We start from the raw sequence: 12,909 nt of genomic DNA on the forward strand, positions 1-12,909 counted from the left end.
AAAATAACAAATGCAAATCTATTTTCACTGGTATTGGCTAATGTCTTCAGCCTCCAACATAAACTCTGTACCCTTACCATTGATTCCTTTCCCCTACCCGGCCACCGTCTCACGTTGAACCAGAGTGTTTTCAACCTTGGCATCCTATGTGATCCTGAACAGAGCTCCTGATGCCTTATCTTCACCATCATCAAGATCGTCTACTTCGGCAGCATTGCCTGTGTCTGCCCTTGCTTCAGCAGATCTGCTGCTGAAACACACATCCATGGTTTTGTCACTTCCAAACTTGACTATTTGAATCCATTCCTGGCTGGTCTTCTATCCTACGTAAACCTCAGCTCTTCAAAAGGTTTGCTTCCTATATCTTAACTTGTATTAACTCACCTTCACCACACCCCTGTGTTCACTGACCTACATTGGCTCCCAGTCTCCCAGTTCCTGAAATTTTCCACTTTCATCCTTGTGTTCAAATCCCTCCATAACCTTCTCCTCCCTATCTGTGCCTTCCAGCAGCCATACAACCTTTCAAGATCTCTACATTTCTTCAACAATGGCCTTTTGTGCATTGCTCACTTTCTTTGTCCCACTATTAGCGGTTCTAAGCTCTGGAGGTCCCTTCTTAAAGTCTCTGTCTCTCTACCTCTCTCTTCTTCTTTAATATGCTCCTGAACTACTAAAATCCACTTTGAAGGATATGATGCTTTTGAATGACTATTCTATATTAGCCTCTCAATGCCAGCATCAAACACTCACATATTAGGTAGCGCATAGGCTCAATGTGAAGCAATGGTCTCTCAATTCTACCCCAACGACCTACCTGCAACATGAATTTCACTGCGCCAACAGTGAGATTTTTTCTTTGACCTGCAACAGCTTCTAGGCTTTGGATCTTTTTTTTAACTTTAGGTATTTTTAGCTTCTACGTATCTAAACTACTTTAGTGGAGCAGACTTGAGGGACCGAATAGCCTACTTCTGCTCCTATTTCCTATGTTCCTATGTACTTCAATGAGTGAGCCTTCATTCCACACGCTCCAGAGAGCTTTAGATGCATCTCGGTAATTTCCTGGAGTGCTCAGACAGTCCGCGTCATTTGATTCCAACTGCTGTTTTATCATGCTGTCATAACTTGATCCACCTTGTGGTGGTTAGCTCAGGGTAACACGTTCTAGTCTTGATGTATCTGTCACGTTGTGTTGTCCACCTGTGGAAGTTAGCCTCCCTGAAACCTAAGACCTGGAATTCCCTCCCCAAACCTCTCAGCCTCCACCTGTCCATCCCCTTAAGATGTTCCTTAAAACCTACCCCTTTGACTATAAGTTTATCCAAATATATCTGGCTTGGTGGCAAATGTTCTCTGTTTACAGTCCTGTGAATGGGGCTTGGGACATTTTACTACGTCAAAGCTGCTGTGTGGATGAACTTGTTGCTGTTGTTGCTACTCAGCAGCTCTTCCTTTGAATCGCTTGAGAGCATTTGCCCTCACTGCTACCAGCAGCATGGTCCAAAAAAGGATGTTTATTGATGAAGCATTCCATAGTTCTGCTAAAAAAATGTAATAAATAATGCATGACATCCCACCCTTAGCAAGATTTATGAAAAAGACTAAATGAGCATCTGTGCTTTGTTTCTGAAAACATTTCCATTTTGTATAATTCAAGAATCTGCTAGTTTTTCCTCTGTTCTCACGAACACTAAAATAAGATTCTCACTGATTTTTTTCATTCTTTCATGGGATGTGGGCATTGCTGGCTAGGCCTGCATTTGTTGCCCATCCTTAATGTCCCTTAAGAAGGTGGTGGTGAGCTGCCTTCTTGAACCACTGCAGTCCATGGTACACCCACAGTGCTGTTAGGGATGGAGTTCCAGGATTTTGACCCAGCGACAGTGAAGGAACGGTGATATATTTCCAAGTCAGGATGGTGTGTGACTTGGAGGGGAACTTCTAGGTGGTGGTGTTCCCATCTATCTGCTGCCCTTGTCCTGCTAGAGGTTGCAGGTTTGTAAGGTGCTCTTTAAGGAACCTTGGTGAATTCCTGCAGTGCATCTTGCAGATGGTATACACTGCTGCTACTGTGCATCAGTGATGGAGGGAGTGAATATTTAAGGTGGTGGATGAGGTGCTAATCAAGCGGACTGCTTTGTCCTGGACAGTATCGAGCTTCTTGAGTGTTGTTGGAGCTGCACTCATCCAGGCAAGTGGAGAGTATTCCAGCACACTCCTGACTTGTGCCTTGTAGATGATGGACAGGCTTTGGGGAGTCAAGAGGTGAGTTACTCGCTACAGAATTCTCAGCCCCTGACCTGTTTTTGTAGCCACTGTATTTATATGGCTGGTGCAGTTAAGTTTCTGGGCAATGGTAATCAGCAGGATGGTGGGGGATTCAGTGATTGCAATGCCTTTGAATGTCCAGGGGAGATGTTAAGATTCTCTCTTGCTGGAGATGATCACTGCCTGGCACTTGTGTGGCGTGAATGTTTCTTTCCAATTGTCAGCCCAATATCAGTGGTACATTTATAATGATGACTAGCTACTGTGAGCCAAATTCATAAGTAACTTTCAAGTGAAGTCGAGATGGAGAGTAGGGGATAACTGCACCATTGCACATGGAGGTAATTCAATCTCCATTTCAAAGTCTATATATTCTTTGCTTATTTTTATAATCCCAGTAGAAAAGCCTAAGTTAATGCTTTTGAGGTTTCTTGCAGTGACATAGCTATTCCTGGCCAGATTGGTACTGATTGGTTGCTTCCCCCATCAATCAGCTATCCTCCACTTGCCGCATGTTTTCTGGAGAAATAACCCTGCTTTTATCGGGATCCTCTGTACAAGAACCTCTCCCTCCAGTGAGTTGACAAACAAACTATCCTTTCCCACCTGACCTGGCTGCAAACCATGTGCCCAGTGACCCACCACATGCAGATTCCAACCCTATACTAGCCTCTAAGATATGTGCAGTGCCAGTACCTGAGCTGAGGCTGAGAGTGTCAGCTCAAGTGATGGGGCCTCTTTAGCAGCACTGTGCTGTTGCTCGTCCATAGGGCTCAGGACATTCAGTGTTCCTTGTCCTCCACCAACTATGCTCTGTTTCCTCCTGTTGTGGGACACCTTGTCTTGCAAGAGAGATGGAAGTTTATCAATGATTGTGTTTGAGTGATGTGCCTGCCACAGCTGATTAAGCTGGTGGTATGTGGAGGGAGTGAGAGGTGGATGTGAGGCTGGCATCATTGGTAGGTGTGTGAGGGTGAGCTGGAAATGTTAGGCGAGAGTCCCAAGGGCCAGGGAGTGCTGCTGAGTGAGTGATGGAGGTGTTGTGTTTTGAGCAGTGTGAGAGGTTGGTGGCATGGTGAGTAGATGTCATGTAAAGATGCATTCATTCATGTGAGTTCATTTCACTTCTTGTGGCACTGCTGCCAGGTTCTCAGTACTAGAGTCCAGGAGTTAACCTCTACAGTAACCTCCTATTCCTTTCTGAGGGTGGTATTAGGGCCTTAGGGCCTTCCTGGCCTTCAGTGGAGTCATGGCACCTCTCCTCCTGTCAACCTCCACCATTAAGGCATCCAGTGCCACCACATCCCTGACCCTGGAACCCTCTCTCTACCTGGTGTTTCCAATTTCCTTGTTCACAGTTGCAGTAATAGTATAATTAATTGCAGCTTTCCTTTAAAAGGGACAGACTACCTTTAAGAGCATAGAGGGTGGCTGCGCCATCTTATTAGCAAACACTACTTGCTCCCTGCTGAGTGCACAGGCAACCATCAGGACTCGAAATACTTAGCCCAACACTGCAATCAGGGAACTGAGGTGGCAGCACCAAATCTGTGTGCTGCCTGCCTCCACCTCAATGGGCCCAGGCAGGTGGCGAATTGCAGCCCTGAATGCTATAAAATAGACTGCTCATTGTGAGTCCTGCCCTGCCTCCAACCCATTGACTGACACGGAGGAGTAAATAGAAACTCTGCACTTTTGATATAACTGCCAATATAAACCTGCAAAATTGTCATTCTACCCTCCCACCAGTGACAGCTGCAGCCTGTTCACCTGGGGGGGGGGGGGGGAAAGAGTACATTCACCTGAGGGAATAGTACAGACACATTGCAGACTGGTGGCAGCTGTTTGCTCGCTCACTATACCCCACAGCGTCTCTTACCATGAAGGTGGGCAGCAGATCAGTTAGCGGCAGCTCTTTAACCACCCCACCCCGAACTCTCCACTTCCTCCACACCCCCAACCCCCGCCCCGGTGAAGTTGAAAATGAATCCCTGCCAATTTCCGTTATCAATTTGGACTGAGAAATTCAGACTGAAAGAAAAGCGATGGGGAAGCATGTGCAGATGCAATGCTTTCAATAAATTACAAGGATCAGCAAAAGCAATGTCCATTTTTATATAGCACCCTTAACATTCCCAAGGTGCTTCACAGGAGAAAAGTTGACACTGAGCCACATAAGGAGATATTAGGACAGACGACCAAAGGCTTGGTCAAAGAGGTAGGTACTTGGAACATCTTAAAGGAAGAGAAAAGGGAGGTAGATATCTCGCTAATTGCCCCAGCTCCACATTCCATCCCCTCCCCCGCACTCTAAACCTACTGCCACAAAGCAAAGAGCTCTGCTGCTTCTATTAATAAATGTAGCAGTTCCATAGCAAAAGACGCACTGCAAAATTATCCTGCAGATTTGCTTTGAAATCACCAGAATAGCAATTTTGCTGTCTGGGAGCCTGCTTGATGAAGGGAAGCTCCATTAAATACCAATTAGGATCAGATTGTTTTGGCTCAGTGTACTGCCAGTCAGTCCCCAAACACACAAAAAGACATTCACTGATATGGGAATTTAATAGGTGTGCGCCACAAGAAAGTTCTTTTATTAACTCCTAATTTATCCCTGAGTAGTGGTATAATCAACCTCATTGAATGCAAGCCCATGTTATCTGCATATGCAGTTTCTACATGACAGGATCCTACTGTGTAATGCCCGATTTGTACTTGCCTCATGCTCTTTATGTTGCTTATTTCATTCTTCCTACCCCTGTCCCTGCCCTCCAATTCATACCAGGCTTAAAGGAAACGGCTTGTGTTTCTGCAGCACCTTTCATGACCTTAGGACATCCTAAAGCACTTTCAGCCAATTTTTGAAATGCCGTCGCTGTTGTAATGTTGAGAAACACAGCAGTCAATCACAGTACAGCAAGCTCTCACAAACAGCAGTAAGATAATGACCGGTTAAACTCTTTTTTTCGTGATGGTGATCAAGGGATAAATATTGACCAAAACACCGAAGAGAACTCTTTGAAACAGTGACGTGGGATCTTTTGCGTCCGCTCGACAGAACAGATGGGGCCTCAGCTTAACGTTTCGTCTGAAAGAAGGCACCTCCGGCAGTACGGAACTCTCTCAGTACTGCACTGGGAGTGTCAGCACAGTGGAGGTGGTCTTCAATAAAATGTATTTCATTGAGTGTAAAGCGCTTTAGGATGCCCTGGGGTTGTAAAAGACGCAGGTTCGACCTTTCACTGTCCTTCTCTCTCTGATACCACACGACGCCTTTACAAATGAGCCAACACAGCTTGCAATTTGTGGCTTCCAGTCACTCCCAGTTGAGTTGAGTCCGTCGACGAGGTTACGAAAACTAGCCTTCTGCCCCCAGGAACAGATTTGCTCTATGCTTGGAAAAGAGCAATGAGAATTTGTGAGGGATCTGCTGTTTGCGCTGTATCTGAAATGTTGCCAGCGCTACAATAACAAGTGGAGATCACTCAGATGGAACTCTCTGTTGTGCTGTCCTTACTTTTGAGTATCAGGTATCAATATAAGTTTAGCTTTGTGAAAGAATATGGCATGTTGCCTTTCATGCTTGTTGTGTACTTTATCTCTGCCGGTGAGAGTGATTAAATCCAGGCTAGAAATCTACCCAAATAGAAGTCATTAGCATGGAACAAGAAGAAGAGATTCTCAACTCACTGCCTTCCGAACATTGTCTTAATTTTACTCCCTGTTGCTACCAAATATTATGCACATCTGCCAGTCCCTGACTTGAAGGGCCCAAGGCAACACAGAGTGGAGAGCCACACCCTGCAGAGCGACAGCTGACTAGCTAGGCAAAGAGTGGCAGAGTCTGCACAAAATTATTAATAAGCACTGTAACTGAATCACTTTAGATACTGCGGGATTTTAAAAAGAGCTGCAGTTGCCAATTAATCAACAGCAATCTTATTGCAATCAATAAATAACAAAAACTTACATTTACATAACACCTTCAACATAGTTTAAATGTCCCAAACGCGCCATTGATGCATTATCAGATAAAGATTGACATCGAGTCATGGAAGGAGATGTTAGGGTGGGTGACCAAAAGCTTTGGTCAAAGAGTTAGGTTTTAAGGAACATCTTAAAGGAGGAGGAAGTGGTGTAGAGGTTTAGGGAGGGAATTCCAGAACTAAGGGTCTCTGCAGCTGAAATTGCAGCTGCCAGGCAGCCAGAATTGGAGGAGTGCAGAGATCTCGGAGGGTTGTAGGGCTGGAGGAGGGTACAGAGAGAGGGAGGGGAGCGAGACCATGGAGGATTTAAAAATAAGGGTAAGAATTTTAAAACTGAGGCACTGCTGGACCTGGAACCAATCTAGATCAGTGAGCACAGGGGTAATAGGTGAACAGGACGTGGTCCAGGCGAGGATACAGGCAGCAGAGTTTTGGATGAACTCAGGTTCTTATTCACTAGTTCTTGGAGCTGAGGTCCCAGCTAATAAAAGCTTTGTCTGAATAGCGTCTAATCTTCCCTCTCAATTAGCGTGGTAGCTTCCTGTCTTTGATGTTGTGTACACTATAAGGGGTAGAATTTTGCCCTTGGCATGCAGGATCAACAGGAGCAGGCGGGAAGCCGACCACCGCCCGCGATCGGCAGCGCTTCGCGATTTTAGGCGGGTGAGCCAATTAAGGCCCACCCAGCGTGACACACGAGAGGCAATGCTGAGTGCTGCCTGTGCGGGCGGGGGGAGGAGGGTGAGCTGCATGCATGCGATAGAGCGCTGAATAATCTCCCTGAAGCATAGAGCTGCCTCAGGAAGATGAAGAATATATTGAAAAAATTATTAAACAACAGAAACGTTTAATGGAACACGTCCCCTCACGTGACTCTGTCACATGAGCAGGGACATGTTACGAAAAGTTAAAAGTTTTTATTTCATTAGTATTTGATTTTGGAAACCTCATCCCGCCCGCGAATGAGGTTTCCAAAAAAATGCAAAGGTCACGTGGCCTTTTTGCCTGCCCGTCAGCCGTTAGGTTGAATGGGCAGTGAAAAATTAAGCACGATTGATTGTTTAATGGCCTTTACGGGCCTTTTAATAGTCAGCGGGAGCGATGCTGGCTCCGACGCACACCTGCCGACTGAACTATCACGCGACTGCGCGTTGACGTCGGCACGCTCAGCTGACATCATCACGCGTCATTTCACACATGGTCTGGTCGGGCATGTGCCCACCCGCCGAGCTAAAATTCCTGGCCAAGATGTCTATTCACAGGATACCTATTGGTCCAGACATACTCTAGGCGGTAATTTCATGGCTGACATTTCTCTCCAGTTTTCACCTTTGTGTTGTTTTCTGCTATATCGTGCTGGATGACTCCACAAGCAGAAACCATTTTGCAATCAGCAGGATCTCACAAAGACGGATGAGGTGAATGGCCAGTTACAACAACAACACCTTGCAGCCATATAGCACCTTTACAGTAAAACGACCAAAGGCACTCCACAGCAGTGTTATCAGGCAAAAATTAATACCAAGTCAAAGAAGGAGGTATTAGGACAAAAGCTGAGATAAGTTTTAAGGCGCATCTTAAAGGAGGAGAGAGAAATAGAGGGTCAGAGAGGATTACGGAGGGAATTCCAAAGCTTAGGGCCTAGATGGTTAAAGGCAATGGTAGAGATGAAGGAAGTATGAGATGGCTAAGAGGCTAGAGTTGTAGAAAACGCAGAGTTCTCCAAGGACTGTAGCACTAGAGTTTCAGCCTTAGCTTTGTGCTCGAATCTCTAGAGTGAAACTTGAACCCAAAATAATCTGACTAAGAGAAAAGAGAAATACTCACTGAGCTACGACTAGGACTCCTGAGGTTACAAAAGGCACTATATGAATGCATCTTCTTTCTTTCCCTGCACTATTGTTTTAAGACTTCTCCTGTCTTGTCTTGCAGGGAAGTGGATCGGGATTTGGATGGCCATGTCAGCTTCAAAGACTTTGAGATCGTCATGCACCATGAGTAAGAAGCTAACAAAACCTGGAGTGAGGAAAGATATTTCAGCTCTTTCAACCCAACTGCTCCATAATGTATGGACAGTGATCTTGGGAGGGAAGCCATTGCTCAGCCAGAAGTGTCATTAACTGCAGTTTATATACTTCATATTCTACATCTGACTGGAGGGATGATTGATGCTACAAATGGTACTTTCAGGAGGGAGTGACACTCACAAATTGTGTATTGCCAGGAAATCATAGCTTTGTTGCATTGAATACAATAAACATATGATTTTATATATTCCGTACGTCATATCCCACAGTATTGGTGGTGGATGCAAAGTGAATGGTTTACCTCTTATACCATCTACAGTCTCATGAAGCCCCTACACCCCCTACCCCCCGTCCAGGCTATATTACCCAGTCCCAAAGCCCAACTCCTCTCCCACCTAGTCTCTCTCACAACCTTCAACCTCCATTCTGACCCCAGTACCCCACTGACCTTAGTCTTTTTCCTTAATCCCAGACTGTGACAAAGCCATGTTTGAGCTGGCGGTGTGAGTTAAATGTTGCAGGCAAAATTAGATGTTCTGTTGGAACAGTGAGAATTTTCTGGCAAATTGCAACCTTTCATGTATCTATAATTGAGTCATAGAATCTTATTTTAAAGTGACATGTGTAACATATACATGTCTGACAGGCAGTCGTGAAAGTGCGAAACAGATTTAGAAGGATGATAGTTGCTTGGTAGTACAGAACTTGAATATTGCTGAAAAGAGAAGACGTGTTGCTGAAATTCTTCATCTTGCACTCATCAGGGCAAATGTAAGAAGGGCGGATTTACGAGAATGCCAATCAGCAATCTTGTAGATAGGGTCCTATCCATTTGCTCACCTCGCAAGCTTTATGCAGAAATAGAGCAGATCAAAGCTCTCCTGTGGGATAATGACTATCCTGATCAGATCATTGTTCGTCGTATATTGTGCAAACTGGCAAATGGGCCAAAGGCCCCCACTTTTGGGCCTGAAAAGTGCCCGGTCTACCTCAAATTACCCTGGAAAGGCAAAGTATCTCAAAAATTTGAACAAGTTAAGCAAGCCATTTTATGCTACTACTATGCAGTGATTACACGAGTGGTATTTTCCACTAACAGAATGCTGCTGAGAGTCCATAAAAACATTCTGCCTATCAGGACGTGTATGAATTTCGATGCTGGTGTAATGACAGGTACGTAGGCCATATGTCCCAACGATTGGATGATGAAATCAAACAGTATGTTTTTTCGGTTGTTCGTAGTAGGCAGAATACAGACCATGGTCAACCAGCCCTCGCTTGCTAAATGCAAAACAAAAAGTCTACTGTTAGATGTGATTCTGTGTTTGTGCAGCACTTACTGAACAATCCTGAGTATGCTAATAGCCACACTAACAACCAATTTATGATAATCAGGCGAGCTTGTAACTTGGCTGATCTATGCTTGCTATAAGTGACAGGGACCCATTCTCTGGAAACAAAAGGAATATGCTCAAGCTTTGCACCTTTTTTAAATTCCCCAGGAGCGTAGGGAGCCTTTGTTCTCCATTGTTATCTCCATGGCAACGCCTCGGTCAATCAGAGTCAACTTGCCAACCAATCAGCACCCTTTTCTCATGTAGTATACATTGTTGTGATCATTTGAAATTTGGTATTCTTGCATTTGTCCTGATGAGTGCAAGATGAAAAGCTTCAGCAACAGTCTCTCTTTTCAGCAATATTCTAGGATAATACTCCAAACTGAGAGGCAGGAAAGGCTGAAGAATCTGGGTACTTTTCTCCAAAATAAAAAGCAAGAGGCTGAGGAATGACTGATTGAGGTCTCCAAAATTCTGAACAGTTTGATCAGATAGACGTAAAGAAGATGTTTCCTCTTGAGCTAGGGCCGTAAGTATAAGATAGTTGCCAATAAATTCAATAAGGAATTCAGGAGAAACTTCTTATCCAGAAACTGGTTAGAATGTGGAATTCACTACCACGGAGTAGTTGAGGTGACTAATATGGATATGTTTAAGGGGATGCTAGATAAAACGCATGAGAGAGAAAGGGATAGAAGGTCATGCTGATCGGATAATTGAAGGGGAGGAGTGAGAAGGCTGGTGTGGAGCATAAATGGCAACAAAGGCCTGTTGGGCTGAATGGCCTATTCCTGTGTTGTAAATTGAATTACATTCACTGGCAGAGAGCTGTTTATTTTATTGGAGTGAAAACATTTTAGCCGCGGTGAATGAATGCAGCTTCAAAGGACAGAGGTGACAGGCCTGTCAAGCTCAGTGTTTGTAACAGATTCTGAAAATTACACCATGCTCTGAGACACTGTGTGACAGCAGTGCCTTATTATCAATTCAACCATCTGAGATCTCTGCACTCCTCCAATTCTGGCCACTTGAGCATCCCTGATTGCAATTGCTCTACTATTCGTGGCTCTGCCTTTAGCTGCCTGAGCCCCAAGCTCTGGAATTCCCTCCCTAAACCACTCTATCTCTCTCTCTCTCTCTCTCCTTTAATATATTTATTAAAACCTACCACTTTAACCAACCCTTTGGCCACCTGTCCTGACATCTCCTTATGTGGCTCAGTATCTAATTTTGCCCTCTGAAGCATCTTGGGATGGTTTACTATGTTAAAGACACTATGTAAGTGCAAGTTGTTGTTGTTTTTCAAATAAGTGTTAAAAATAAAACTTGTTGAGAACAATCCAATCTTTTTGTCAGTGACAGTTCAATTAAGTTAAACACCCAGATGCTATAGATGCTTATCTGATAATAGCCTCTTCATACAATATAAGGAGGTACAAGTGCAACTTAAAACTAATCTGCTATGCATGCTGATGTTAATATTGCACTTTATAGACCTAGAGGTATATAAATCCTGGTATTAATTATCGTATTATTGCAACAGTACTCTGGAGAGATGGTGATTTGTACTGGGAGGGAGTTACTTGAAATTGTACCTGCAATTTACTTAGTGATATTCAATTGGCTCTCCCACTTGACAGAGCAAATTTTAGATTTGCTTAATTAGTAATTGAATGATATTTCAACTTCCACAGTGGTGCTGTCACAGGTAGGACTCCACAGAAAACACCAAACCATGAGCAAGCTGAGAAATCTGAGTGCGTTAAATGAATCAATGTAAATTACTTTGACTTCATTATTTCTGAAATTCAGTGTGACAGCTGTCGTCTAATCTAAGTACATGTGTTGCATTTCATTACAGGCTCCGAAGCTTAATAAAATAATCGATGCATCTGCCCATATTAAAATCTACCCAGATCTGCAGATAACTTAATTAAAATAATTTCCTTCAATGACCCTGTGCAGTTGGAATGGGCCTGAAAGATTCATGTGCATCTCAGAAATGGTTCCAGGAATGTGAGGAATAATTCCTGAACGTTGGAACTAGCAGGGTAGAGCAAAGTTACATGAATTCAGATCATCCTCAGCCTGATCTCCCAGAGGTTAATAAGCTTGTACAACTTTAATTGGAATGTGCTAAATTCCTCTCCAACCCGCTTTTCGCTGTTACCTGGGTTCTGTCTTTAGGGAGCTGAGAAGAGTCAGCAGCTGGCAGGCAATAATGCCAGTGATTATGCCATATTTGTATTTATTAACTCTACTGTCAATAAATATGTTGCATTAATCACCAGGCAAATGATCAGAGGACTAGAGTCAACACACTTTCACTGTCACCTCACTTGGAGAACTGGGTGAAGAGTAGAGACCAGTAACTTCTTTTTAAAAAGTCCCAGTTCTTTACTAAAAGAATGAAGTCACAAAATTCCACAGTTTAAAACAGAAGCATTTTTATTATACAAGAGTCAAACAAAGCAAACACTAAATACCCTCAGATAACCTCCTATACTCTAACATCCAAAATCGACATAAGTTAAACATGAATTAACAGGCAAATTGTAGTCGAATATAAACTATAAATGGCAAACACAACCATGACAGATCTTATGAATTGGTCAGCAGTCCACTCAGATTTTGGTGATCACAAAGGCCGGGATTTTCCATGCCCGCTGGCGTCAGGCCTGTTCCATGGCTTGAGCAGACAATGTGGCGAGAAGGCCAAAAATCGGTTTCACAACATTGTGAAACCAGTTTGTGATCGTCTGCTCAGCTCGTTGACGGCGGGCTGCATTTCCCACCGTCAGGCGTCCGGAACCTTATTGTAATACATCTGCATATCACTATAAGGCCAGCCCACTGGAATCATTCCCCCGCACTGGATTGTCTGCCCACATCAGCAGGAAAACATGCCGGTTTGCTTCACAACAGCATGTACAGGCTGTGCACTTGGCATACTGCACTTCCCTCGGGACTTCAAGGTTTGTTTGCCTACTTTGCTTCGGCCAGCACTCACCGTCATCAACGCCAGGCTTCACAGGCAGCACCACATCACTCTTAGGGGTCTCACGGGCAGGTGAATAGCTACCAGATCAGCTGTATGTGGGTAGCTTTTCAATGGCTACAGGGCTAGAGCTTGCTTGGGGAAGGGGGAGAAGTGGCCTCAGGCAAGGGAAGAAGCTGTAGGACAAGAGCTGTACTGGGTAAGGAAGGTATCCCTGGGTGTGTGTGGGGGGCACAAATTGATCTGTGCAAGTGGCCTCAAGATGGCGAGGGCTGAGGATGCAGTCTCCA

At 44.3% G+C, this 12,909-nt stretch overlaps 1 protein-coding gene across 1 annotated transcript in view; it reads left to right on the forward strand.

Annotated features, from left to right (window-relative positions):
- Positions 1–10,965, forward strand: part of efcab11 (EF-hand calcium binding domain 11) — a 91,775-nt gene extending 80,810 nt beyond the window's left edge. The window contains exon 6 of the mRNA XM_078562040.1: positions 8,190–10,965. Within this exon, the coding sequence (XP_078418166.1) occupies positions 8,190–8,259 (70 nt within the window). The 3' untranslated portion in view covers positions 8,260–10,965. The remainder of the gene's footprint in view (positions 1–8,189) is intronic.
- Positions 10,966–12,909: the final 1,944 nt, after the last annotated feature.

Source organism: Cetorhinus maximus, chromosome 18, assembly GCF_964194155.1.
Source record: "Cetorhinus maximus chromosome 18, sCetMax3.hap1.1, whole genome shotgun sequence".
Classification (NCBI taxonomy): Eukaryota; Metazoa; Chordata; class Chondrichthyes; order Lamniformes; family Cetorhinidae; genus Cetorhinus; species Cetorhinus maximus.